Here is a 27791-nt window from a genome sequence, read left to right on the forward strand (position 1 = left end):
GTTTTGGTGCCCTTGAGACACAACAGGAAATAAAGGCCAGCGTCTTAGAAAAATGAGCTCCAGTTCCTTTCTGGGTCAGAAGTGATGGTTCGGATCCTGTCTTTGCATCAAGAGCTTGGCTTATTTTTCCCTAAAAGCCTGACCTTCTACTTGCTCTCTCCGTGTCCATCTGTTAAATCCTGCCCACTCACGCAGACTTCTTGTGGTTGATGTCTGCTGGCATTTTACCACTGAAGAATGTTCTGGCTCCTCCAAACGAGGGAGGGAACACTGTGCACTCGTCGCATGCAGATATGGTTCTAACGGTACAAGAGCCAAACGGGAGCCGGCCGTCAGGCTATGAACTTGGAGGAGGCTCCAAGCTCTGAGCTCCTTCAAGGGAAAAAGGGACCTTGATAACTCTGATGATTAAGCGGCAGTGTTCCCGACGGTCTTTCTCCCAGTGGGGCCCCCTTTTAAACTCTTATGCCCTTTTATTTATTCATTCCTGTTAGCTGTCTTAAATCCTTTCTCGAACAAGGTAGGGTATAAATAAAACAAAAGTCAAAGTTTAATAGAAGTTAAACACTAAAATTCCACAGCCAAGGGAAACGCGAAAACATGTTGCTCCCTTGTCCTGTATTCTCTTACCCACTGTTTTACTACTGAACTCACAGCAAATATAAAAGCTTTCAATTGAATTCTCTTTAGCAAAGGAAAAAAAGAGAGGTATTTTGGTAGATAATGCAGAACTAAGCATTAAAATTTCAAGAAGCAATTGTTTGAAATGCCTGAAGCAGAAAGGTAATAACTAGCCTGTGGTTCATTAAAGAAAACACGTTTTAAAATTTAACCTCATGGTGTTTGCTAATCATATTATGACACTGGAACCAACTGGGTATCCTAAGAGCTCCCTCTGCACCCAGAAGCCTCTCTGAACTCTAGCTGGGAACTCTCCTGACCCCAGTGCTCTGTCTTCTGATCAGGGAGGTCCTCCCCTTCCTGCCTGGGCCCTTAAAGGCCGACAGCTCACGACAGTTATATTTTTGGGTCCCTCTGCGCCTTTACCACAGATACTCACTGTCTTTTTGGATTATCCCTTTCACCCTACTCCCACACTTGGCTCCACCTTCTGGGAACCCCTCCCCACTCAAACTCATGACTTTGCAGGAAGCAGAGTTCAGAGTGATAACTGTCTTTTGAAGAGAAGAAACTCAGTATTTTGAACAGAAAGAGAAAAGAAAACTTTGGGAATTCATAACCTAACACTTAGCACAAATCCTGGCACTGTGTTTTTTATTTTATCAATATAACAGACGAACAGCAAACTTAGCCAGGATGAAGCGTATCGAAGCTTTTCTATGTTCACGCATGTCCTTTTTAAAAAAAAAAAAAAAAAAAAATTTTAACGTTTATTTTTGAGACAGAGAGAGACAGAGCATGAACGGGGGAGGGTCAGAGAGAGAGGGAGACACAGAATCGGAAACAGGCTCCAGGCTCTGAGCTGTCAGCACAGAGCCCGATGTGGGGCTCGAACTCACATACCGCGAGATCGTGACCTGAGCCGAAGTCGGACGCCCAACCGACCGAGCCACCCAGGCGCCCCACGTATGTCCTTTTAAAATAAGCAGAACCTCATGCTTTATCAAAATTCAAGAAATAACAATAAATATTAAATGAACATCCACCTGTACAAAGGCACTGTATGCATATCCTCATTACCTTGCCAAACTCCAGTATATGGCATGCTGGCTCACAGTAAGTTCCTAATAAATTATTGCCTGTCACCTACATTTCAACATCAAAGAAAATGGGAAGCAGGAAGAGTAAACTATTGGCCCAGAGGCAGGAACCGGCTCCTGCCAATAGTAAAATGGGGATTCTAACACAGGACATTCTGGCTGTAAAGCCACAGTGTTGCCTCTTTCTACTCTCTCAATAACTCTGAAGTACTATAGCACATGAGTAAATGGGACACTTTAAGAGATTAAATGACTTGTTAAAAAAAAAAAAAAGAGGTTAAATGACTCGTCACTCAGGGGCAATGTGGGCTGAGACTCCAGTTTCTAATGACCTTCCTCCTCAGCCTCTTACAGGTGACCTTAGGGATGTGATCATGTGGATAAGACAGGTTTTTGGACAACCAAGGCTTAACACTACTTCCTGAATGCACACGTTTTAAGCAGAGTCACGATTACAAAGTATGGTAACTTTGAACACAGGAACAACCTTCTCAGACCTATCTTGATATCCCTCCTTAAGACTAAATTAGCTGCTCATCACAAAGTTAGATAAGCAACGGATGAGTAAACAACACCTCCCTGCTTCGGGGACTGGAGTGTGCGCCTGGCTGAGCCCACACCACCACACTCCACTTTCTAGACGGCCAGCCAAGCCATCCTGTTGGGTTGTGTGACATCCCTCTAGGTCAATCCGGACAGTGGCCAGTAAACCTTCCTCTCCTGCTCTAGCCCTTTCTTCCCATCTGCAGTCCAAACTTGAATGTTTAGCCCCACTCTGTGACTCTCATCTCCAGCCAGAGAAACCCAGACAACCAAAAACTTTGGAAAGAACAGCGTGCTCTAAACCAGGGAACGAAAAAAAGTGCAGGGACTCCGGGGAAACTTTTTATTGGTCGGTGACAGTTTTGCAATTATAGTTTTAAGGCTAGTGTAGAAGACTGACCTCCATGGGTGGATTAGCAAGGAAAAAAAACTTTTTCACGTAAGTTTATTTTTTTCCTTAACTGTCTTTTAAAAAAGTGTTTAAAACTTGAGAAGGAGATTAGCCCCTTGAAAGCTAAATTGATTGGGATCAAAGATCGTAAAATGGGTTAGGAACACTGCTGAAAGGCATGCGTAAAAATGACAGAGCTTCTTTTAATGGTAATGCCACATTGATAAAGCAGGAATTTCAGTCATTTACTTAGAAATAAATTCAGCTTTAAAAAAGGCATAAATTCAGTGTAGAATGTGTCAGTTAAAATGTCTGTAAAATGTATAAAGATCAAGCAAAGTTCACTGATTGGTCAGGAATTCTTCCTCCAAATTAAGTCCTGGAAAGTCATCCCAGAAACCTCAGATCAGTTAGATTTTAGGCACATGATGACACATTTGACTACACTAAACCAAAGATGCCAATCTGGTTTCCGAGTGCCGGGTTAATGATAAATTACTCCCTCCTCAGTGTGATAATGGCTCTACTCTGCAAACAGGAAATCCAGAACACTGGAGAAAAGGGAATCATTAAAGATCACAGAAGTCTTGTTTAGAGAAGAATCTCGTCCTGTCTAGCTGCCTGCTTCACTCTCTGAAATACAATACAAGTGGATATTTTGAAGTTTAAAACCTGGAAAAAGAGATTTGTAAGCTGGTTTTTGACATTTCTGTATTACTCCAATTTTAACTATGGATCAGGCTTGTAATTTTTCAAATTTTAAACAGAATTCCCCAGTTTGGGGTCAGGTTGCTTCCATTTGAGGTTTCTAGGGAAAAGTCTCTGAACTTCCTGAACACAGAGTGTTGAAGGTACTCTCTGGAAGGTACTCTGAATAGCTGGTGGGAAGAGGACCTTGCCTCCTACAGGTATATTTAAATGGCGTCAAGCTGCAGAACTGACAGCAAATAAACAGGTGTTACTGTCTCCTTCCAACCACACATGTAAGAGTTCAGATTATTTCTATTTTCCTCTAACTCTCCAACGAAATCATGCTATTTCAACTTCAGGTTGATTTCTGATTTCACAAAACAAATCCTAGTAAATATCAAGTCCAGAGATCACCTTCAGAGCTTCTCTTCCAGTAGAATCCAGTAGAAAATGTGTAACATTTTACACAGAGCTTGTGGACACAGGGAACACAAAGTGACTCTAGCAAGAGAACATGTTTCACAGGAATTTCACCTACAGCCATAAATATGAAAAGTGCCTCAACTCATTGGGAGAGATAAGACTTTTTTTTTTTTTTTTAAGAAATAAATATTTGGCTCCCACTCATCAGTCCAATAACAATGACAAGTCCTAAGACCCCAGCATTTTTAAGGTATACCTCTGACAAATGCTCACCAAAGACTCTGGCCAAGTCTACTATTCTAGATCTTTCTGATCAACTGCAGCTGCCTAAGATTCAGTAAGCCTGGAAAATGGGATACATTGTTGCTCAATTACTGATAAGGCCGACTATAAACCAGTGGTAAGAAAGGCTGGTTTCAGAAAAGCTGGTTTCATATACTGCTTTGCTTCTAAGAACTGGAGACAACTTAGTAACTAGCCAAACAGCTTCATTCAAAGGGAAAGAAACCCAAGGCCAAAGAAGTGATTCACCCCAAGCTTTACTGTTTATGACTTATGAGAACCTCCAGGTGCCTATGGCAGATGATAACATGACTTGCAGTTCCCCCCAGACAGTTCATTGTTCATAATGCATGGTGGCTAACACATTTGGGGGATTTTATGTGGGTGCCCAAGCTCACAGTACCAGAACTAGCAGCTCTGTAGTCTGACTAGTTACGACAGCAGAGCGGAAGCTCCGCCCGGACTTCCCAGGGATGAATTCAGGCTCTCGCACTTTCTACTGATGTGACTCTGGGCAAGTCACTTAACCTCTCTCTGCCTCAGTTTTCTGAGCTGTAAGCCAAGGATTATCATAACATTTCCCTTAGGGGCTGGGGTGAGAAATGAACAAGATAATGTAACATAAAGTGTTCACTCCGCACGGGGCCCTGCACAAAAGCAGTACTCAAAAAATGTTGGCTATTACCGACAGACACGATGCACACCAACATTTACGCACGACACACATTTGACTGGTTTTGTCTAGAACTTTGTCAAACTTGGCTAATTACGATCGCTGGGAAAAATGAGAGGGAATTAACGGTTCTCTAGCAGGGCTGGGAAGACCGAACCCGGCAGCTTAGAGATAAAAGATCCACCTTATGACCTGACCTTGGAAGCCTTCCTGCCCTTCACGCTGATGTCAACGGGGCTGGTCAGCAAGAAATGAAACTTCCTGGGCCCCTACTACGTGCCAGGCACAGCGTGAGACCCTATCTCTTACTGGGTGAGGAAACAGGGTGCAAACACTCGGCGTGTGGAAAGCGGCGCGCGTGCTGAGGCCGTGCTTGGGGCACCGCCTGCTTTTCCTGGCTTTACGGCTTCTTCCTAAACTGAGGCCTCCGAATTGAGGCTGTAGGTACGGGAGGCTCTTCCTTCAATTTCGGGACAGCAGCTCAGGGGACAGGAGGACACAAGCCACGTGCCTCGGGGCCTGAATTCACTTCAGAAGCCGGACGTCCCCATGGATACTCGGGAACCGGACGGACCCCCGTGGGAAGGTTTGCTGGTGGCTTTGACCTTGGTGCCTGAGACTCAGTTTCCCATTCTGCCGGCCGGGGGCGATGACCTAGCCCCTCAGCCAAGGTGAGTTTGTGAGCCGGACGAGGCACCGGGTCCTGGAGGGCCGGGAACCCCACTCCAAGAGCCTCCACCTCGGGGAGCCTTCTTCCTCCTGCGGGTACCGGGGCCTCTGGCCTTGCCAGGACGCGGCGCCCCGGCCGCCGAGAGCAGGGGCAGAGGCCGGCGGGACACCCCCAGTGCAAGGGTCGGGGCAGTGGGGACCGCCCGGTCGGCGGCCGGTCGCGCATGTCGGACGGGGTCACGCGGCCTCCCCCGCCGGGTCCCGGCCGCCCGTGGCGGGGACGGAGCGGTGGCCGCCAGCCCGGCCCTCCCGAGCCACCGGGCGCGGCCTCCGCCCAGACGGCGTCCCGCCGCAGGCCTCACCTCCCTGCGCACGTTCAGCAACGAGTAATAGTCTTCATTGTCCAGCTCCTCCTCGCTCAAGGCCGTCGCCATCTTCGCAACCTTTCACCCCGCCAAACCGGCAAGGCCGTGCCCAAGAGGGACCGGCGAGCCGCGGCCCCAACAGCGCGGGCCAGCCCGCCTGCGCCACAGCGGCCCCTGGCGGACCGGAGTGGCGTCGCCGCCGCCCGCGCATTGCGGCAGCGCGCCTGCGCCCTGCGCCCCCGCGCGGCTGAGGGCGGGACGCGGCGCCGGGGGCCAGCCACGTGCTGCTCGCGATCCTGAAGCCAGCCCGACTCAGCGGGGACCGGACCGGGACGTTGCGGTCACACCTGGGGACTCCCTGTGTGCCCCACGACCTCTCCCTTGTCTCACCACCCCTTCCTCCCGCCGGCTACCGGTGCGGCGAGCATCCTGTCCCAAACAGCCCCACCTAGGCCACCCCCGTGAGGGCCACCCCGGCCCGAGACTCCTCGAGGCCCCACTTGCTGTCTCGTCTTTGCACAGGAAACCCCCAGAACGGGATTGGTTCCTGCCTCCGTTGTTCTTTGTCTTTTCTCGCGGCCGTCCAGAACCCTGCCCAGAGGACCAGCCTCCTCATTATCGTTTTTTATCATTGCCCTATATTTAGGAGCACCTGACCATTTTTTCTGCTTCTTAACTGACGAGGCAATACCCATTTGGTTCCTAACATAATTGTCTCTGGCAGGCATATATACCTTCAGTCCCTATCCCAGAGCCGTCGTCTTGTAAATTTCTACCTTATAATTTAGCGGTGGAGTCTAATTGATTTCAACCTGGTGCCTGCTGTTTGGTGCATTATTAAAGACGTCTCGGTTACAATCATCTAAATAATTTAAATGTCTTCGAAAGGATGCAATTATCAAGAGAAGGTGGACAGCAGAGCTCCCATACTCTTGCCACCTGTTTGGTTCATGCTGACCTGTATCCATTCCTCATTATTTCTCAGGAATGTGTGTTGTTCCTTAACTAAGGATCAGTTTAGAACCATCCCTGTTGCCCTTCCTAAGCAGGTCCCCTGGGAAGCCCCAAACACCTGTCTGTGGATTTGAGAAGTTGATTTCTTTCTCTTTCTAATTTTTGGCCAGATGTTCACCATCTGGGCCTGTGTGCGGTCCCTTCCAAGTTGCCCACCCCTCTCAGGATCTTTTGGCATTGAGACACATAGGTGTGCTGAGGCAGGTTTATTGAGTCAGTCTGGAGCCGACCTCTGCCCGGGGTTGCAAAGGAAGAGCTGTTTCTCTAGCTGTGTGAGGCTTCTCCGCAATAGCTTCCGCAGACCCTCACGTTCCGCAAGCTATCACAGCAATTTTTTACGGTCTTTCTTTTTTCTCCTTTGCAGAACAGTGATTAGGGCCAAGCTGCTTGCTGACATTTGCTGGTCTTTAAGAATTTCTTACAGAGAGGCTGGGGGGAAAAAAAACTACAATGTTGAGACATTCCTTTCTTCCTTAGGTTTGTAGACGTTAATTGGGCCATAATGCTCAGTTGGGTAGAGAAATTCCTTGCTATCCTTCTTCTGCTTTGGAAAACACCGCCTCTAGGAATTATATAAACAGAACCTAACATATGTTTCAGAACGTTCAGGTCTGCGTTTCTATGATAGAGGATGACCTGGTTTTTATCATCACCCGAACAAAATAAATAGTGACTCAGGGATGCTCTGTGTTTGTCCTCTCTCGGGCCCATGATGCTTTGTAGTATGGTTACTTGGAAAGTGGTTGTGACAAATGGAAAATAACTTAGATACGCCACGGGCCTGAGAGTAAATTTATTTCGGAGGTTGGCTGTTTTGTTTCTCCCTCCAAAAGCCCTAATCTCTGATGGGCAAAATAATGGAAACCAGGAACAGCACAAATTGATAAGTTACCACACCCATTCAACCGTTACTCGTGCCAGACCAACAGACAAAACTCAGCCACATTAACTCATTGCCTTGCATTTTTTTAACTTTATTTATTTATATATGAGACAGAGACAGAGAGAGCAAGTGGGGGAGGATCAGAGAGAGAGAGAATCCCGAGTAGGCTCCATGCTGAGAGTGCTGATGCAAGGCACAAACTCGAACTGTGAGATGATGGCCTGAGCTGAAATCAAGAGTGAGGCATTTGAGGGGCGCCTGGGTGGCTGAGTCCGTGAAGTGTCTGGCTCTTGGTTTTGGCTCAGGTCACGACCTCGTGTTTTTTTGTTTTTGTTTTTAAAATTTTCTTAACATTTATTTATTACTGAGAGACAGAGAGAGACAGAGCATGAGCAGGCTCAGAGGCAGAGAGAGGAGGAGACACAGAATCCAAAGCAGGCTCCAGGCTCTGAAGCTGTCAGCACAGATCCAATGCGGGGCTCAAACTCACGGACGGCGAGAGCATGACCTGAGCTGAAGTCGGACACTTAACCGACCGAGCCACCCAGGTGCCCCGTCGGGTTTTTTTTAAAAGAGTCAGGCACTTGGGGCGCCTGGGTGGCTCAGTTGGTTAAGCGTTAAGCGTCCGACTTCGGCTCAGGTCACGATCTCACAGTCCGTGAGTTCGAGCCCCGCGTCGGGCTCTGGGCTGATGGCTCAGAGCCTGGAGCCTGCTTCAGATTCTGTGTCTCCCTCTCTCTCTGCCCCTCCCCCGTTCATGCTCTGTCTCTCTCTGTCTCAAAAATAAATAAACATTAAAAAAAAAAAAAAAAAAGAGTCAGGCACTTGCCTGAGTCACCCAGGTGCCCCACTGCCTTGCATTTTTGTTTTCTCTTTATTGGGTAAAGCCACAAACCAGTTTGTAATTTAGCTGCAAAGCCCAGCCTGGTATACTTATGTAATATATTTATATATACATGTGTATGTATTATATATGTATATATAATCATTTTTGAATTCTCTTAGCTATATTTAAAAAAACATTTTTTTTTAACATTTATTCATTTTTGAGAGACAGAGAGAGACAGAGCATGAGTGGGGAAGGGGCAGAGACAGGGAGACACAGAATCTGAGGCAGGCTCCAGGCTCTGAGCTGTCAGCACAGAGCCCGACGCGGGGCTCGAACTCACAAACTGCGAGATCATGACCTAAGCTGAAGTCGGATGCTTAACTGACTGAGCCACCCAGGCGCCCCAAATTCTCTTAGCTTTAAATAGAAAAGATAAAAACCTTGACCTTCACCACCATTTGTTTTTTTTTTAATTTTTTTAAAATGTTTTTTATTTATTTTTGAGACAGAGACAGAGCATGAGCAGGGGAGGGGCAGAGAGACAGAGAGGGAGACACAGAATCTGAAGCAGGCTCCAGGCTCTGAGCTGTCAGCACAGAGCCCAACGCAGGGCTCGAACTCACAGACTGCGAGATCATGACCTAAGCCGAAGTCGGATGCTTAACTGACTGAGCCACCCAGGCGCCCCTAACCTTTACCACCATTCGTATTCAGAATGACCCGGAACATGTGGCCTTCCCAGGACTGCCTATCGGGAAGCTTCCTCTGTTTAATGGCTTTATCTAGTGCTGGGGCCCTCCTTTCTAGCACTAAATACAGGACTCAGTTAGATTTGAATTTCAGATATGCAGTGAATAATTGTTAGGATAAGTATACTAATATTGCATGGGGCATATGCATATACTAAAAAAATCCATCGTGTGTCTGAAATTCATTTGGACTGGGAGCCCTGTAATTTTACTTCCTACTCGCGGCATCCCCCAACTGGAACCCCTTCACTCCTTCCCCCTTTTCCTGAGTAGGACTCCTGAGAGATGAGGTTAGCAGCCTGACCCAACCCTGCACAGCTGGTCTGGATCCACACCCTTTCTCTATAATTCAGGAGGAAAAATTACCTCTAATCTTTTTTATTATTCTCTTGTCACTGAGTCCAGATTGGGACTCAGTGCCTGTTTGCCATTCATAGCCTGTTCTCTCTTTTCCTCCTGAACTCTGATAACCCTGTTAAGAGGAGTTAGGGGGAAAATATTCCTTAGCTAAAGAAAAGAAGGGAAAGTCTGCAGGCACTCAAGGATTAAATTTTCTTGATGGTATCTCCCCCCCTTAGCATTTCAGGGACGTGTCATTTACATCTTTAGCTAAGATGACAATTGCAGAAGGGTTGGGTCAGCCAGAGGAAGGGCCACTCCTGCAAGAACTGAGACAGTCCCACACCCCAGAGGCAGCCTGGGGGGGTGGGGGAGGGTCTGGCAGCAGTGCAGGGACGGACAGGGGGTGGGGAGGTGGGGTCACGCCTCACCAGGTTTAGACCTCACCGTCCCGACGAAGTGTGCATCTCCCCAGTCTCCGATTCAGAGCTCCTGCCTTTGGAACTCAGCATTTCACCTGCCAGGTGATCCATCCATTGTGCCAAGGGTACCGGTTTCCCTGCCGTTTGCAACTTTAGGTCCCTGGTCCCTGTGTGTTAGTCCATCCTAATCCATCAGCACTCAGCTGGGGTCCTTTCCGAGCTGCTTTCTTGGTCATTCAGCGATATCAAAAATCCTTTGACCTTTGGCTCTGTCCACCACATCCATTCTCCGGTTGGTTCTCTCCCTTTTTGCGCTTCTCCCGGGCTGTCGGGAGTAGCTGGGGAAAGTCTTGGAAAACACACAGTTGATGCTCTCTGACTTCAACGAGCCCCCAGTGTTACTTGGTAAACCTATTGCATTCACCTCTTATTAAGCCTCTGTGAATTCCCCCACAGTGTCTCCTCAGCTTATCTTTAAGTTGGAAGGCAACATCCAGGAAAGGGCACTGGCGGTTCAGCAATTCACGAGAAGGACACGTTTTCTGTTTTAGTGGAATTAACCCTCCAAGGGGACCGGGTGGGGAAGTGGAGACAATAAACCAGTTACTCAATAAACAAGATAATTTCAGATGCTGAGTGCTGTATGGAAAATAAAACACACTGATGTAACGGTGGGACATCGCAGGTGGGGGGAGTTCACGTTAAGTTGGTTGGTTATGAAAGATCTATCTGAGGAGGTAATTTTGAACTGAATGACGGGAAGGATCCAGCTTGCAAGACCTCGGGGAAGAACGTTCTGGTGCAAAGGCTCAGAGACAGGAAGAAGTTTGGTGTGCTCCAGGAACAGGGAGGGTGGAGCATAAGACTGATCGTTCAGTGAGCATGAAGGGTATCAGGTGGGGGTGGGGGGGGGGTGGTGGGTGGGAGTGGGGAGGAAGCGGTAGGAAAAGGTGTTAGAGAAGCTCGGTTAGGGCTCATGGAGGGCAGTGTTCAAGAATTCAAATTTTATTCCAACCACGATGGGGAGCATGGAAGGATTTTAAGCAGGGAGGTGACATGGTCCTATTTCCACCCCCCCCCCCGAAGGATTATTCCAGGGGGATGAGGCTAGAGGGAGCAAGAATGGAAGCAGCCCCTCCCCTCCTCCCCTGTTAGAGGCTATCACAGTGTTCTGGAAAGAGAGGGAGGTGGGCTTGCACTAAGACAGACGGGGCTGCACGGGGCTGGCAAGCATGGACCACTGGTTGCACTGGGGTCAACAGGAAGTGACGATAGGTTGGGTCTGGAGGGGGTGGGGGTGGAAGAGCGGAATCGGTGGTTAGTTACTCCTCCATTTCGGTTTGCGGTGCCAGGGGGTGAGGCCATCTATGCTCCCGAGGAAGCTAGGGAAGCGGCAGCGTTTGGAGGGAGTAACAAAAAGTTCTACTTTGGAGAAGTAGACCTAAGTCTTTCTTAGACCTCCAGGTAGAGGAGGTACCTGCTGCTTCTGCTTCCTTTCCGCTCACTCTTCCCCTTCTTGCCATCAGACCCTCATTCCCATCCTTCACGAGAATTCCCTCCTCAAAGTTTCCAGTGACTTCTTGAGCCCCAGAGCCAATGGCATCTGTTTCCTTGCCATTGGCCTGGGCCCCAGGCAGCATTAACGGCGTTGCCTTCTTTTTCATTATAAGCTCTCCATCCTCCACTGCTCCGCTTTCTCTCTCTCTCTTGACCTCCATGTTGCTCTGTATCCATCGTCCTTACTTCCTCCTGCTAGTATTCAGGACTCGTGTGATCTAGGTTCACCCATCTTTCAGCCTTATAGCTCCTGACTTTCTTCATGGAGCTTTGGTTCTAGCCAGAAAAAAATTTTTTTTAAATCTCTGAACCATTCTTGAACTTGGTTCTGAACCTTTCTTGCATCTCTGAGCTTCCATGAAGGGTCATTGACCTTCAGCTTAAACAAACACCGTGTGGAATTTTTTTGAGCATGGGGTCTGCTGTTGAACAATGCGCTCAACTTTTGTTTATCTGAAAAGATCTTTATCTGTCTTTATTAATATTAAGGGATTTTTTTTCCGCTCAGGGTAGAGGAATCTAGTTTGACAGTTCTTTTGTTTTCCAGCACATTGTTCCCAATACGGTTTCACTTCCTTTAGATGTCTGGGATTACTGCCGTGACATGATTCTCTTGTTTCTTTGGGGATCTCAATTAAGCGTGTTAGACCCTCTCAGTGTATTCTGTATGCTTTTTATTCTCTTTTGTATCTTCCTTCTTTTTGTCTCTATGGCTTCTTTGTGGATAGTTCTCCATGACCAGTCTTCTACTTCTCTATACTTCTCTCATTTTCCTAACATTTTTTTTTTTTTGCTACTTTATTGGAGTATAGTTGACGTGCAATAAAATGCACATGTTTAAAGTGAAAAATTTTATGAGTTTGACACATGTATGTGCCTGTGAATCCATTACAGTAAATAAGATGATGAACTGCCAATCCGCTACTTATCATTGTAGATTAGTCTGCGTTTTCTAGAATTTTATATATGGAACATACAGCCTGTCCCACAGCTGTCATCTTGCATCTTCCCTAGACTGTCACTGTAGGATGACCCATTCCCTGTCTTCACTGTTGGCACCCCTGTTCCTGAATGCCCTATTTCCTATTTGTTTGTTTCATTCCCCCCTTTTTTTTAATGTTTATTTTTGAAAGAGAGAGACAGAGCATGAGCAGGGGAAGGTACAGAGAGGCACACACACAGAATCCAAAGCAGGCTCCAGGTTCTGTGCTGTCTGCACAAGCCTGATGCAGGGCTCGAACCCATGAACGATGAGATCATGACCTGAGCCGAGGTCGGACGTTTAACCAACTCAGCCACCCGGGCACCCCTCCTTGTTTTTAATGAAGTAAATCTTTCCAGGTTTTTGAGAACTTGGATACCCTTATCCTACCTTTATATTTGATAGTGAGTTTGCTAGGTGGATAGTTTGACTGGGTACAAAAGTCTAGGTTCTAAAGATTTTTCCTCATAATTTTGAAGGCATTGGTTTACAACCTCAGTTTCCCAATGTTGCTGGCAATAAGATGGACCCTGTTCTAGTTCCTATGGCTTTGTAACTGGTTTTTTTCTTCTTTATTTGGAAACATTGTTTTTATTCCTGGTTTTCTGAAATTACATGATGATGTACCTTGTATAGATCTTCTAAAATGGATTGTGCTATGCATTCAGGGGGTTCATTTCTGTCCATTGGAGAAATATATTCGTTTGTTTGTTTGTTTGTTTTGAGAGGGGGGAGGGGCAGAGGGAGAGAGAGAATCTAAAGCAGGCTCCACACTCAGCACAGAGCCCAACATGGGCTCGAACTCACAAACAGTGAGATCATGACCTGAACTGAAATCAAGAGTTGGACACTTAACTGACTGAGTCACTCAGTCAGAAATATCTTAGACTGATCTATCTGGATATATCTGATATATCTGGAGAAATATCTTAGACTGATCACTGAATTCCACTTAATTGGTTTTTTTGGTTTATTCTTATTGGAGCTATGTTTATTGTGATGCCAGACCTCCTGGACTGATTCCCACATGCTTTTATTTCCATCCTTTTGTTCTTTTAGTCTTTGTTGGAGATGCAACTATATCTATCAGTTCTTCTATTGATTTTTGAAAAATACTTGTCATAATATATTTTTTAAAAATTTCCAGGGGCACCTGGGTGGCTCAGTCAGTTAAGCGTCTGACTTTGGCTCAGGTCATGATCTCGTGGTTCATGCGTTTGAGCCCTGTGTCAAGCTCTGTGCTGACAGCTCAGAGCCTGGAGCCTATTTCAGATTCTGTGTCTCCTTCTCTCTCTGCCCCTCCCCCGCTCACACTCTGTGTGTGTCTCTGTCTCTTGCTCTCAAAAATAAGTAAACATTAAAAAAAAATTTAAATTTTCCAGAGCTCTTTCTTGTTCTTTGATTATTTTATCTTTAAAATAGGTTTGTATATGCAACTTGTTCTCTTGTATTTCTGAGAACGTATTTAAGTTTTATTCTACCTTTTCACTTTTTTTATTTCCTCCTAGTTATTTTTCCCCCTGTTTGTTTTGGCCTTTGTGGGTATGTGTGGGTGGGTGGAAGGGACTTTTCTCAAAACTCTGGTGATCCTTGGCTGTCTATTCATGGGAGCCCCGTGTACATGTTCAAGACTACTCTTCAGGGGGGCTCTTAGAGAGTTGTCAGGTAAGGTCCCCCACATGTCAGATCTGTAGGTCTTTTCTCTTGGGTGTATTGGTTTTCCCAGGGAGGAGTCCTACTTTTCCCTCTGCCTGGGGTAGGTAAAAGCTCTGTAGGAAAGGGGACGGGAATAGCATTTCATTACAATATCTGCTATCTAGCTTTGCTTTGTTATCTAGACTCCAGGGCCTTTCCTGTCGAGCCTCAGCAGATAATAAACCCCCTACAGGGTGCAGGTGGGGCTGTAGTTGCCTGACTGGCTAGATTGGGGAAAGAGTTGGGGTTCTAAACTATCTGCACATAGACTAGCAACACGCATGTCCAGCCTCCAATTCCTGAATCACTCCTGGATCCTGTAGCACAAATCAGCCCACTTTTCAGTTGTCTTCCCTGACCTCACAAGCATTTAGCCAAGTGGTGAAAGCTGTAACCCAAGTTTGTTACGAAGGGCCCCTCCATTTTCCGTCTTCCAAGTTTTTGTCGCATCTTTTGTCCAATGTTGTCTCTTACATGCATTGTGTCCATGTGTGTTTATACTTAGTTCCTTTGTTATCCTTTCATTGGGATTTCTGGAGGGAGCAAAGACAACCTCCTATCTGTGTCTCATCAGGTTTAATCTCAGTCCTTTTGTACAACGTAATGTCCATTCGTACCACTTATATTCCACTGACAAATTTCCATCATTTACACGTTTATTTCCTCTGTTAGACTGTAAGCTCTGGAGGCAAGTGCTTGAAATACTTTGTATTTTATTTCCAACAGCGTTGTGTGTCTGCGTGTAATAAGAGCTTAACGTACATGCGTGTATTTAACGTGCACTGAAACCAAGAGGAAAGAGAGCTCGAAGCAAAAGATGATGGAAGTGGGGAAGCAGAGAGATGTTTTCATCCACTGATAGGCAGGGCGACAGAGCTCAGGCTGAGGTGCCAGGGACCCCAGGAGCCTAGCAGAGAGCCAAGGGAAACTCTAAGCCTTTCTGAATTGGGGTCGGTCAGCCTTCTTCACAAACATCCCTGATCTCAGGGAATACGTGGTTCTGTAGTGTGATAAGCTGCCCAGCTCCCTTACCCATCGTTTCTTGGGAACCCCAAGGAGAGACAAGTGGAGGTGGCTTTGTCACAGAGGGGACCCGCTTTGACCATAGAGTCATGCCGGGTTTGAAGAAATGTCTTCTTTTTAAACTTATTTGCTTTTTTGAGAGAGAGAGCACAAGTGGAGGAGAGGAGCAGAGGGAGAGAGAAAGAGAGAACCTTAAGCAGGTTCCATGCTCAGCACAGACCCCAACGTGGGGCTCAATCTCAAGACCCTGGGATCATGACCTGAGCTGAAATCAAGAGTTGGACACTCAACTGACTGAACCACCCAGGTGCCCCAAAGAGATGTCTTCTTTTAAATTAAGTGCCAACTTCAAAGAAAAACCTATGGGTATTTTGTTGGTTGGCTGGTTATTTTAATTTGTTTTTACATGTTTTCTCCCTGAAACAGAAGTTATTATCTAGCAAGAAGCCAGGGGGTTCCAGAAGTAGATAGATCAGCAGCTCAATGATACCAAGGAAGAAGGCACTTTCCAAGTTGTCTCTGGCATTCTTGGGATTTGTGTCTGCTTAGGCTAGATCCTCTTACAGTGCCTGGATGGCTGCTGTAGGTCATTAAAAAAAACACACATGAGTATTTTATCTTACAGAGATAGCAGGAGTCCTTGTAGGGAGGGGAGATGAAGAGTTGTTTAATGGGTGTAGAGTTATAGAGTTTCAGTTTTGCAAGATGGAAAGTGCTCTGGAGATTGGTCACACAACAATGTAAATGTACTTACTCTATTGATCGGTACACTTAAAAATGCTTTAGGTGGGGGCACCTGGGTGGTTTGGTCAGTTGAGCATCTGACTCTTGATTTCAGCTCAGGTCACAATCTCATGGTTCATGAGTTCGAGCCCCCCCTAGGGCTCTGCACCGTCACAGAGCCTGCTTGAGATTCTCTCTCTCTCTCCTTCTCTCCCTCTTCCCCTCCCCTGCTCTCACTCTCTCTCAGAATAAACTAATAAATGACAAAAAATGGTTTAGGTAGTAAATTTTATGTTATGTGTATTTTATTACAATTAAAAAATTTTTTAAAATATATTGGGAGTCTTGATCTCTTGACTTTGGGTGGCTTTTAAATCCAGAAGATTTTATCCTGGATTCTTGATTCCACTGTCATCAGGAAAGCCAAGCAGTTAGCAGAAATGTTGCCTGCCAGAGATTGAAAGTTCTAGAACTCAGGGGCGCCCGGGTGGCTCAGTCGGTTGAGTGTCCGACTTTGGCTCAGGTCATGATCTCACGGTTTGTGAGTTCGAGCCCGCGTCGGGCTCTGTGCTGACAGCTCAGAGCCTGGAGCCTGCTTCGGATTCTGTCTCCCTCTCTCTCTGCCCCTCTCCTGCTCATGTGCCCCCCCTCAGAAAATAAAAACAAAATAAACATTAAAACAAAACAAAACAAAACAAAACTCAAGACGCTTCTAGAAAGGTCAGAGCAGGGTCTCCAACCTCAGTGCTATCAGCATTTGGTGCTGGGTAATTATGGGGCTGTCCTGTGCGCTGTAAGGAGCTTAGCACTACCCTGACCTCTACCCCCTCGATGCCGGTAGTACCCCTCCCCAGCCGCAACAACCAAAAATGTCTCCAGATATTGTCAGAAGTCCCTTAGGGGACAAAATCACCCTAATCAAGAACTCTGGGTTAGAGGTGAGGACACTGGTCATGAACCACAAGGCCATGAACCCCTCTTCTCTGACATCGGCTTCTCCTACTTCCCTCGCGCAGGAGAAAGATTTTCCAGCTTCTAGAATTAAATGGATTGAAAAAGGAAAATATTTAAACTACCATTTATAGAATATTTGCCATGTGCCAGACACTGTGCTAACGGATTCCTCTCATTTAGTTTTCCAATGTAATTACTGATAGCTTCACTTGACAGAGGAGGCAGCTGGGCTCAGGCAGGTTCTCGTCCCAGCCCTCAGAGCTCGTAAACCTCAAAACGGATTCAGACGCAGGTCTGTCTCCTTTCAGGACTGCCTTTACGTTCAATCGTTATTTCGCTTTTAGACTGATTTGTATAATGATGTTTCAGAGGACCTTGAGCCGTACGTGTGGTGACGTCAGTTTTGTCTTCTCCTTCCCTCGGACACGTGGTGTGTGAAGATGTTATCAGGGACCCGCGAGGGCGGGGAATGTTCTCTTGCCCACTGAACAGCTCTGACTCCAACATGAAGTGTCTGCGAGTGAGGACACCTTGCATCCCCTGGCCAGGCAGGTGGCTAAGGGACCCAACATCATCCCCTTCCCAGTCGGAACGCTGCTCGAATGTCCCTTAACCAGCAGAGGGCAGACCTGTGGTCCCGATCGGCACAAGTGGGCAAAGAAAATTGTTCTTGAAGGTTTGGAACGGAGGGGGAGACGTTTCAGAAAGATGGCAGCTGCAGCCCTTGCTTGTCCAGAGGCGGGGCTGTCTTTCTGTGTTTGTGGACAATGCATTTAATCGTCCTGTGCTCTCAAGAATGCATAACCTCCTTCCGTAAAGATAACGTCAAGTTGCCAGACCACCTCGACTTTGCTTTCCTACTCCTGACTCCTCACTAGTACGCTGATCTTGGTCTGGAGTGTGGTGTTATAGGAGGGGGAATTGCCTCTGCTGTGAAACACCATTAAGAAGGAGGGGGTTTTCCTCCGCATCCTCCTATCTGGTAGGCTCTCCAGGGCTCACTGAGGCCATGTGTTCGAGCCCCAGCATGCTCCCCCCGGCAGGACGCTGAATCCAGAAGGGGATGGATGCATTGAAAGAGTTCATGAGAAAGGAAATTACCCACAGGACCTTTTGCCAAAATTCTATCCGGGCTGAAACTCTGACGAATCCCCCCAAATCTTCACTTTTACAAGCTCGCCTGCGCGAAAACCGCAGGAAGGGTAAACAACAACTTCTCCAAGTTGGTGCAGTTCCCCGGAGAAGCGGGCTTTCACCCGCTGCCTGGCCCTTCTGCTCCGTGCCTGGCAGAGCCGTATGAATCATGTTCATGCAGAGGCTTTTCCCTTCCCGTCCCTGTGACCACCCGCATTTCTGGGGGGTCGAACGTTTTCAGAAGCTCTTTTGCACTGGCGGGGTGGGACGTGGTGAGGGTGAGGAGGAGCGTTTACTTCCCCTTCCCACTGGGCTGTTCTCCTCACTCCCAGATGCGTCCGATTACGATGTGCCTGATTATGTTCAGCGTTGTGACGGAGCCTAGTACAACGGTCGTTGGGAAAAATCCAAAGAATGTCACAGATTCTGCTTGTCTGATGAGGGGAGAGGAAGGTCCCCACTCTGAGCAATGACTTTCCTGCAGAAACACTCCACCTCTCACATTCCTGTGCTTCCAGCGAAGCTTCAGTAATTAGTTCCTTGCGAACAATGCAAAAGGACAAAAGTTTCAAGGTGTGGGATCACCATGGCAACGACGCAGCTTCCCCGCCGGGGGCCGGGTCTCAGAATGATAGGAACTGGTCATGGCATTCCTCTGAAATTGGCCAAAGCCTCAAGACCCGCAGGATCGCCAATTCGGGGCTGAGAATGTGAATCTTTGCATCTCCCCGGGCACAGTGGGTGTTGCTGGGTGGCATAGAGGCCCCCAGAAAGGTACGTCCACGTCTTCATTCTTGTGAATGTGACCTTACTTGGAAAAAGGGTCTTTGCAGATGTCATTAAGGATCTCGAAATGAGATCATCCTGGATTTAGGGTGAGCCCTAAATCCAAAGGCAGGTGTTCTTACGAGAAAACGTAGAGGGAGATTTGAGACACGGACACGTGCCTCCACGTGAAGACGGAGGCAGAGGCTGGAACCACGTGTCTGCAAGCCAAGGGACGCCAGGAGCCCCCAGAGGCTGCAAGAGGTAGGAAGGGTTCTCCCCTAGAGTCTTCAGAGGGAGCATGGCTCTACTCATATCCGGATTTCAGACTTCGGCCTCCAGAACTGTGAGAGAATAAATTTCAAGTCTCGAACCTCCCCCCACCCCCCCACCCCCCAGTTTGTGGTACTTTGTGACCGTAGCCACAGGAAACTGATACCATGGGTGATTTCTGCTCCCTCCATCCCACACCTTCCTATGCTTGAGTTACAGCAAAGAGCCCTCTCCCACCCACTGTAGAACACGCTTTTTGCATTAGAAAAGAAGAGGAAAAAAGTAAAGCAGATTCGGGCTGGGACATGTAGCCGGCCAGGTCATCAGAACCAACTCTGGGGTCGGTGGGCTCTACTCGGGCTACCAGGGCTCATCCTGGGGACCCCGAGAGTGCTGCTCTCCCTCTAGTACGGCTCCACGGCTTTTCCTGCCCTTCCCTCTGCCACAGGCTTACTGGAAAGCTAGTTTTCAGGGCTGCTACTCCTGTCTCGCTCTGGTCAGAATCCCCATTTCCGTGTGTGTGGCATCATGAATGGTTTCCATGGAAATGAAAGGTTGAGCTAGAACGGTGCCAACGCGCATCTAAACTTCAGAACTGAACAGGGGCTTTTGTTTTTGCCAGCCATGGGGTTTCATTCCTTCTGAAGATGTCACGGGGGATTTTGGAATGTGTGCCCATGACTTCCTGGTTTTCTCTCCTTTTCCAGCCCACCTGGCTAACGAAACATGGAGTGACTGACGTGGGAGTGCCTCGGATCCTCACATTCCTAGCTCTTCAGGCTCTCCCTTAGTTTTGCATGTGCATGTAAATGGTAACGAGTAAGGTGAGATTTGCTGTAAATAACCAGATGGTCCCCACAGGGTAGGCTGCAGGTGAGATGGAAATTCTAGCAGGAGATCTCACAGCCCAAACTTTGCCAATCTAAACTCATCTTTGGTTTAGCGTATCAGAACCAGCAAACAGAAGGGGAAAGTGGACCAAAGCTCTCTGCTTGCCCTCATGACCCTGAGGACAGGGGCTGTGAGTTGACACCTGCTTCCTGTCAGTACCAGAGGCGTGGCCTCCGATGGGCACAGACTTTTCCTCCGCGGGTTAGTCACGGGGAGAAGCAGACCATCCCCAGCCCTCTAACTGGCTCCCGGTAACTGGTGGAGGAGCCCAGGTATGGACTGTGTGGATCACCGAAGCTCCGCACCCCTGCTTTACAGGAGACGCCGCCTGGTAATTCTTACTGCAGAGTAAGTAAGCGTGGAGTGGGGGGTAGGTAGGGTGACCATATTGTCAAAGTGGAGTGCGTTTCAGAATTTAAGGAGCTGCTGTTAATCATCTCAGACCCACAGGCACAATCTGGACTGTCCCTGGAAAAGAGGGCCATCAGGTAACCCTACCTTTAGGCCAACCTGTACCCCACTCCACTAAAGATCTCAGTGTTGAAGTGCCCTGTGATTCAGTGCTTGGACCTCTTTTTTCTTTTATTTCTTTATTTTTAATGTCTATTTGTTTTTGAGAGAGAGAGAGAGAGAGAGAGAGAGAGAGAGCAGGGGAGGAGCAGAGAGAGAGGGAGACACAGAATCTGAAGGAGGCTCCAGGCTCTGAGCTGTCGGCACAGAGCCCGTTGCGGGGCTCGAGCTCACAGACTGCGAGATCATGACCTGAGCCGAAGTCGGACGCTTAACCGTCTGAGCCACCCAGGCGCCCCCCCCACCCCCTTTTTAAAAAAATCTTACATAGTCCCCATACCGGTGCTGTCCAGTGGAATTGCGATGATGGAAATGCTCTACATCCGTACTGTCCAATATAATAGCCACTAGTCAAATGTAGCTGTCGAGTACTTGAAATGCAGCTGATGTAACTAAGTAAGTCAACTTTAAGTTTTACTTAATTTTAATTAATATACATTTAAATGGCCGCATCTGGCTAGTGGTTACTATTCCGGACGGTGCAGACCCAGATAATTTTTTTTTTTCCCAGCCAGGCTCATGGCTTTAAGTACCACCCACAGATTCTGACCCCCAAATCTGTCTAGCCACCCCAACCTCTCCCCTCACATCCAGATCCATATATCCAATTTGATGTATTTACTTGGATGTCTAATAGGCATTTCAAACTTAACACAGGCAAAACTAACCTTCTGATCACAATATGATACCACTTCAAGCCCATTTAGTAGGGCTATTAAAAAACAAACAAAGAGAAAGCAGCAAGTGTTGGCAAGGACTCCTGCACACTGCTAATGGGAATGTAAAATGGTGCAGCTGCTGTGGAAAATGATAGGGCAGTTCTTAAAAAATGTAGACAGAATTATCATATAATTGAGGCATTCTACTCCCAGGTATCTATCCCAAAGAACCAAAAGCAGGGACTCGAACAGACATTTGTACGCCCATGTTCAGAGTAGCGTTATTCGCGATGGCGGAAAGGTGGAAGAAGGCCAAGTGTCCGTCCACGGACGAACGTGGTCCATACACACAATGGAATATTGCTCGGCCTTAAACAAGAAGGGGATTCCGACACGCTATAATGTGGATGCACCTTGAAATTCATCCGTGATGCTGAGTGAAGTAAGCCGGTCGCAAAAGAACAAACACTGTGAGAGTCCTCACTGACGTGAGGTTCCTAGAGCAGTCAACTCACAGAGACAGAGTAAGGCTGGTGATCACCAGGAGCTGGGGAGCAGTGGGGCTGTTTAAGGAGTTCAGCGTACCTGCGGGGAAGATGTAAACATTCTCGACATGGATGGTGGTGATGGAGGCACAACACACGTATCAGGTGCCCCAGAGCCGTAGCGTTAAAAGGTGGTCAAAATGGTAAATTTTGTCACGTAAAACACCCGAGTCTTCTCATTCCAGTAACTCCTGATCTTGCTTCTGATATTTCCTTCATACCTGCTCCTTATGCAGACTTCTCGTCCCCCTTAATGCCACCTCGATTTTTCCATTGGCGGGAGCCAAAGACCCCTTTTTTCTCTTCCAGGCCACCTCCGGCCCACCACTAAAGCTCAGCTGTGCCTTCAGATATGCGCTCAGAACCTCGCCACAGGCCCTGTCACCCACCATGCTGGGCCAGGGGTCATCCCTCCACACACGTGTCCGCTGATTTTTCCTGTCACCAGGAGTGCCAGCATGTCTTTGCTAGGACCCGGAAGCCCCGCCTTATCTGTCCTGTTGCACAAGCCTCTTCCTGTTCCTCACACATCCCAGGAATGTCCCTGCCTGCAAGGTCTTTGCTCCAAATCTTTGTGGCCCAGCCCCCAGCCCCAACTTCTTAGGTGTGTACCCATATCTCAGTGAGCCCTTCCCAGGCCACCCTGTCGAAAATTCCAGCACCTCTCCTGCCAACGCTTCCTGTCCTCCTTGCTCGCTTTCGTCTTGCGCTCATCCCCTTTCATCAATATCTAAACATATTATATGTTTTATTCATCTTGTTTATTTTCAGCCTCCCCGCTAAAATGTATGATGTCTAAGGCAGGGGTTTCAAAATCTCTTTCGTCCTCTGCTTTTCTCACCGTGCCCAGTAAATGCGTGTTACATTAATGAAGGAATGCAGACGTTTAGGGGACTCCTCAGGACCCATCTCTTTTAGGGACTCTTCTTTGATTGACATAGAACTACCCTCAGCTCTTAAGGGTTCAGTCTGCATGAAGCACCTTCATAAGCTTGGTTTACATTTCATTGAAGTCATTGGTCCTGTCAGGGCGACGTTGCCCCCTCAGGGGACTTTGGCCGGGTCAGGAGACGCTTTTGGTCATCAAAAGGGGCAGGAGGTGGCTACCTGTACCTCTAGTTGGTAAAGGCCAGGGATTTTGCTGAACATCCTGCAATACACAGGACAAAGAATTATCCGAACACGATGTTACTTGTGTAGAGGTCAAGAACCCCTAATTCAACCCAATCGTATGACAAGTTATCTAGTCTGTGTGTAATAAGAGATGAATTCCTTGAGGGCTGTTTTAGGCTGAGTTGTGCCCTCCAAAAAAGATACGTGGAAGTCCCAATCCCTAATACTTCACAATGTGACCTTACTTGTCAATAGGGTCTTTAAGTTGAGGTCACCAAGATGACTTGGCAAGAGGTCATCAAGTTGAGATGAGGTCATTAGGGTGGGTCCTAATCCAATGTGACTGGCGTCCTTATGGAAAAGGGAAACCTGGACACAGACGTGCAGCCAGGAAAGACCACATGAAGACAGAGGGAGGGGTGGCCGTGCGACTGGAGCCCTGTAGCTACAAGCCTAGGGTCACCAAGGACATCTGTCTGCCATTGAAGCTGGAAGCTACAGAGAAGGATCCTCCCTCCCCCCACCGCGCCCCCCCCCCCAAGGTCCTCAGATAGAGCTCAGGCCTGCTGACTGTGAGAGAAGAAATTTCTGTTGTTTTAAGCCACCTAGTTTTTGGCACTTTGTTAGGGCAGCCCCAGGAAGCTAATACAAGGTCAGAGCCAGTGCTAAATCCGAACCTGATATTAATGGGGTTTATACCCTGTGACAATTAAATTAGTGTCTTGGAAAAATGAGAGAGTTCACCAGGATGGTGGTTAGATTCTCATACGGGAGGAGAGACAAGGATATTTAGTCTTTTGGGTATTATGAAACTCATGACCTAGAGTTGGCCAAGAGCACTTGGATGATAGATGTTCAAAGCCACCAGTCGCCAAAGCCTTTCATGGGAAAATTACCCTAGCACAAAGTGCTTTTTTCTAATATTAACTTTGGTTCCATTTCAGATCAATGGAGGCAAAAAACCAGGAGATCCCATAAATCCCGTCGAGCTCGTCACAGCTGCCAAATTATGCCCTGATAAAGCTTTTGGTGGCTAACGATATGGCCGTTCACCCGGAGTGGATGCGGCCGGGAGGGAGGTTTCTGGAGAGCGTCTGGCCCACGGTGGAGACACTTGTCATGAAGCGTTATCTGAAGGCCCTCTGGCCCTAATGAAGGGTGAAGCTTTGAACGTGATTATTTCTAAACAAATAAATAATAAGGATAACTTAAAAATAAACAGAGATCTCGATTTAAAGGCTACTTATTGTCTCAGGACCAAGATTAACAGTGAGTGGCAAGTTTTTGTGAGAGATAATGTCTTTTCACATATAAAAGATCCTATTGATTTCCTGTTGGTATTATCCCGAGAATGTGCAGTGTGCATCTATGGAGCAGAGACAATCTTCCATCACTTGCTTTATGGGGAGAGAATGGTTATTGTATCTCTTCCCATAAAATATAATCTCTTTTCCTCTTCCCCAAAAAAAAAAAAAAAAAAAAAAAAAAAATCTACCTGTTCCTCTGGGAATTTCCAGTTGTAATCTGGGGAAGTGAATTGATTTTTTTTTTCTTTTCTTTTGCATGTGCCAGGATTTTTATATTTGGCTTCTTTGCATTTTCTCATTGTTCTCTGGAGTCTGGCTTTTCCAGATTGTTATTTGAGCCCGTCTAAAAATTCCTTTAAAATCAGTGCCATTGAAACACACGTGATGGTGGATGTCAGGTTCCCTGTGACTTGCTTAGAAGGGGTGCCTCCTTTATCCTCCAACCGGGGGCTGGTGTGAGTGCCTGGGAGGGCTTTGGAGGGAATGAGAGCTTGCCTAGTGTGTTGCAACAGGATAAAAATGCAAAAAACAAAAAAACAAAAAAACAAAAAAACAAAAAACCCAAAAACCAAAACAAAACCCAAAACCCAATCGCTGAAGGAAGGAAATGTTCTTCCTGAGGATGGGGGCTCTCGGCATCACCTCCGGGCATGTCTTCAGGATCAATGCAGATGTCAGGGCAAAGTCCTTCCTATTTAAATATCGTGCTCGGAGAAGCAGTGGCTTCCTAAGCTAATGAGTGTGGCTATGTCCAGACCTCACACATGGAGGTCTGCGAACTGTACAGGCAGCTGCAGAGCCTGTCCTGTGGCTCTTCCTTCACCTCTTTATCAACACAGACCCTCCCCTCATTGGCCTAGCCCAGCCCTGCCCACCCTTCCAGGGTCAAGTCCCGCACAAATGCCCGCCACACTTTCTGCCCTCTACACTGTTCTTCCTCTCTTGCCTGAACTCCTGTGGTGCTCTGGAATGCATCCTCCCGCGGGCACCAGATGACAGCCACCTCTCCTGGTACCTGCGCTGGGGTGCAGCTCAGCCACGGGGGCTCAGAGCCTGGAGCCTGTTTCAGATTCTGTGCCTCCCTCTCTGTCTCCGCCGCTCCCCCACTCATGCTCTGTCTCTCTGTCTGTCTCTCTCTCAAAAATAAACAAACATTAAAAAATTAAAAATAAAAGAGAGAGAGAGAGTGTGTGTGTGCTTTACATTATAAATCTCAATGTTATGGGCTGAAATGTGTTCCCCCAAATTCATACATTGAACCCCTAACCCCCAGCACCTCAGAATGTGACTGTATTTGGAGATGGGGGACTTTGAAGAGGTGATGAAGTCAAATAATGAGATCATTAGGGTGGGCCCTGACCCAGCGTGGCTGTTATCCTTCTAAGAAGAGAGGAGACACACACAGAGGGCTGACCGCGTGAGGGAGAAGGTGGCCATCCATAAGCCAAGCAGAGAGGCCTCAGAAGAAATCAGCCTGCCAACACTTTGCTCTCAGACTTCCAGCTTCCAGAACTGTGAGGAAATAAATTCCTGTTGTTTAAGCCCCCCAGTCTGTGGATCTTTGCTATGGGAGCCTTAGGGAACTAGTCTAATCAACTAGTCACAGAGCCTAGTGACACAGGACAAAGGCCAGATTGCTTAGCTTGGTATTCAAGACCCTTTATAACCTTGTCTCCTCCCAAATTCCCAATCTGTCTTCTTCCTTCCTATCGTATCATCCCAGGCACCCTCTCTGGGTGACTCCCAGGCTCCTTCCACCCCAGATTCCCTCCCATCCCTGCCCCTGGCCCTCAGTGCATTCTTTTCCCAGACAGCTTTCTCCTGGGCCAGCCCATGCAGACCCAAACCAAGGCCAACCCAAGCCCAAATCCTCCTGAAGCTTCAGTGATAGTCCATTAACTAGGAAAGAATCGTGGAGCTCCATTGTGGATTGTGCAGTGGTTTTCAAACTGTGCTCCCCAGGATCCCCCCAGGGGCTACTGTGTGTAACAGCGGGGGCAGGGGTGAAAAGGGTCAGCCCCTCCTAGCCATTCACCAAGCAGAGAGCCGCCTTTCTTCTGGGTGATTTCCAGATATTTCCATAGATTACTTTACAAAATAAAGGGGGTTCTGTGGGGTGCAAACGGTGCTGGAGAATGCCACTGAACATCTTATTCTGGATGTAATGACAACAAAATGTCCAAAAAACTGATACAGAGCTAACGGTCCTTGTTCAGGAAATAACTTAGGCAAACAGAGCCCATAACACTTTTATCTAGATTTCCTAGAACTGTACTCATCACAAGGGATAAACTCAATTATCAAAACTCATTGACTCCGAAAATGTAAGTTCCATATACTTCTGCCCATTCCGATTCATCAGACCGGCAGCTGTCGTGTTGTTAATGTGATCGTGACTTGCCTTGTTATTAATCTATTTTCTAAGTACGAAAGGATGGCACTTTGGATTCTCTGATACAGATGTGGACATTTGCCAGGTCACATCTGGCCAGGGGTTTGTTGAACCATGACTTCATGAGAAATCAATTCCCGTCCCCTTTGGCTGACCTTAGGGCGGTCTTCTCAGGCTCGCTTTTCTCTCTTGTAATCTAAAAATTAAACTTCAGTCTTGATGATTTATGCGGTGCGATTTCTTTCAGATTTTAACAGCACATCCTGTTATGTTAAGGAGGTCTCCATGAGGCAAGGCAGGGGAAAGTCTGTAATTTTGTCCCTCAGAATTAAGCTAATGTCCCCCTCCAAAGTTTGGAGCAAATTTCCTTGCACCTCTTTGCTTCAGAGTTCTGACCGCAAGATTTTTCACCCACGGGACCTAAGGCTTCCTTAAACCAGCCTTTCAATATCAAATATCGGTCCGTGAATGTGCAGTGGGTTTATTGAATGCCTGTAGGATAAGTGAATCAGGAAAGTGTGGCTCAATCTTCCCCACAAAAATAGGCAAGTTCTTCCTCATGCCCCATCCCCAGCCGGCACCAACCTGCCAATACGCACGCAATATCCCTGGATATTTTCAGAGAGAAAGGTGAGTCCCTTGGAATCAAGGTGAGGTTATTTATTCTGACGCAGATGGATGTTGTGTTGAGAAGCGAACCCCCTTCCTTCTCCCTCCTCTTCTTTTTCTCATAAAATTCCGTAACTAGATTCATAAGTCACTATCATCCATCTGATTACTCTGTCTCATCAGAGATTCCTATGTCATAGATTTCCTATGTTTCCGATCAGTTACCATGGATATGGTTTTGGTTATCAGCGTTCTCAGTATCTGCAAGCCGTACTTTGCGGGCTTTACCCACTGCAAGGACTAATCTGTGCAAAGCTCTCTGGATAAACCTTGGTTATTTGTTTTTAATTCTTTTTCATGGAAGTGGAAGGATTACAGATCCAGGGGAAACAGTGGGGAGGGGAACCGGAGAAATTTGCCATATGCTTGTTTTTTACTCAATATTTCCATCTCACGCTGGCTCAGAGCATCTATTTCGAACGTGGTTTAAGCTTTGGGGACACTTCCCTCAGAGAAGGAGGAGTCTGGGGACTCTGAATCATTTCCTTCCTCTCCCTATCATTGCACCACAGGGTAATCACTTGCTCACCTGTCTTGTCCCCTCCC

At 47.3% G+C, this 27791-nt stretch overlaps 1 protein-coding gene and 1 long non-coding RNA gene across 2 annotated transcripts in view; one reads left to right on the forward strand and one right to left on the reverse strand.

Annotated features, from left to right (window-relative positions):
* The window catches only part of DNAJC11 (DnaJ heat shock protein family (Hsp40) member C11), a 70622-nt gene extending 64733 nt beyond the window's left edge, over nucleotides 1-5889 (reverse strand). Inside the window, exon 1 of the mRNA XM_040459992.1 lies at nucleotides 5755-5889. Within this exon, the coding sequence (XP_040315926.1) occupies nucleotides 5755-5826 (72 nt within the window). The 5' untranslated portion in view covers nucleotides 5827-5889. The remainder of the gene's footprint in view (nucleotides 1-5754) is intronic.
* Nucleotides 5890-19638: 13749 nt separating this feature from the next.
* Nucleotides 19639-24108, forward strand: LOC121020118 (uncharacterized). The gene is made up of 3 exons (XR_005785953.1): nucleotides 19639-19923; nucleotides 21433-21743; nucleotides 23822-24108. It is a non-coding gene; the product is annotated as an uncharacterized LOC121020118 (long non-coding RNA).
* The last annotated feature ends 3683 nt before the right edge of the window (nucleotides 24109-27791 follow it).

Source organism: Herpailurus yagouaroundi, unplaced genomic scaffold, assembly GCF_014898765.1.
Source record: "Herpailurus yagouaroundi ecotype Mexico unplaced genomic scaffold, PumYag 77, whole genome shotgun sequence".
Taxonomy (NCBI): domain Eukaryota; kingdom Metazoa; phylum Chordata; class Mammalia; order Carnivora; family Felidae; genus Herpailurus; species Herpailurus yagouaroundi.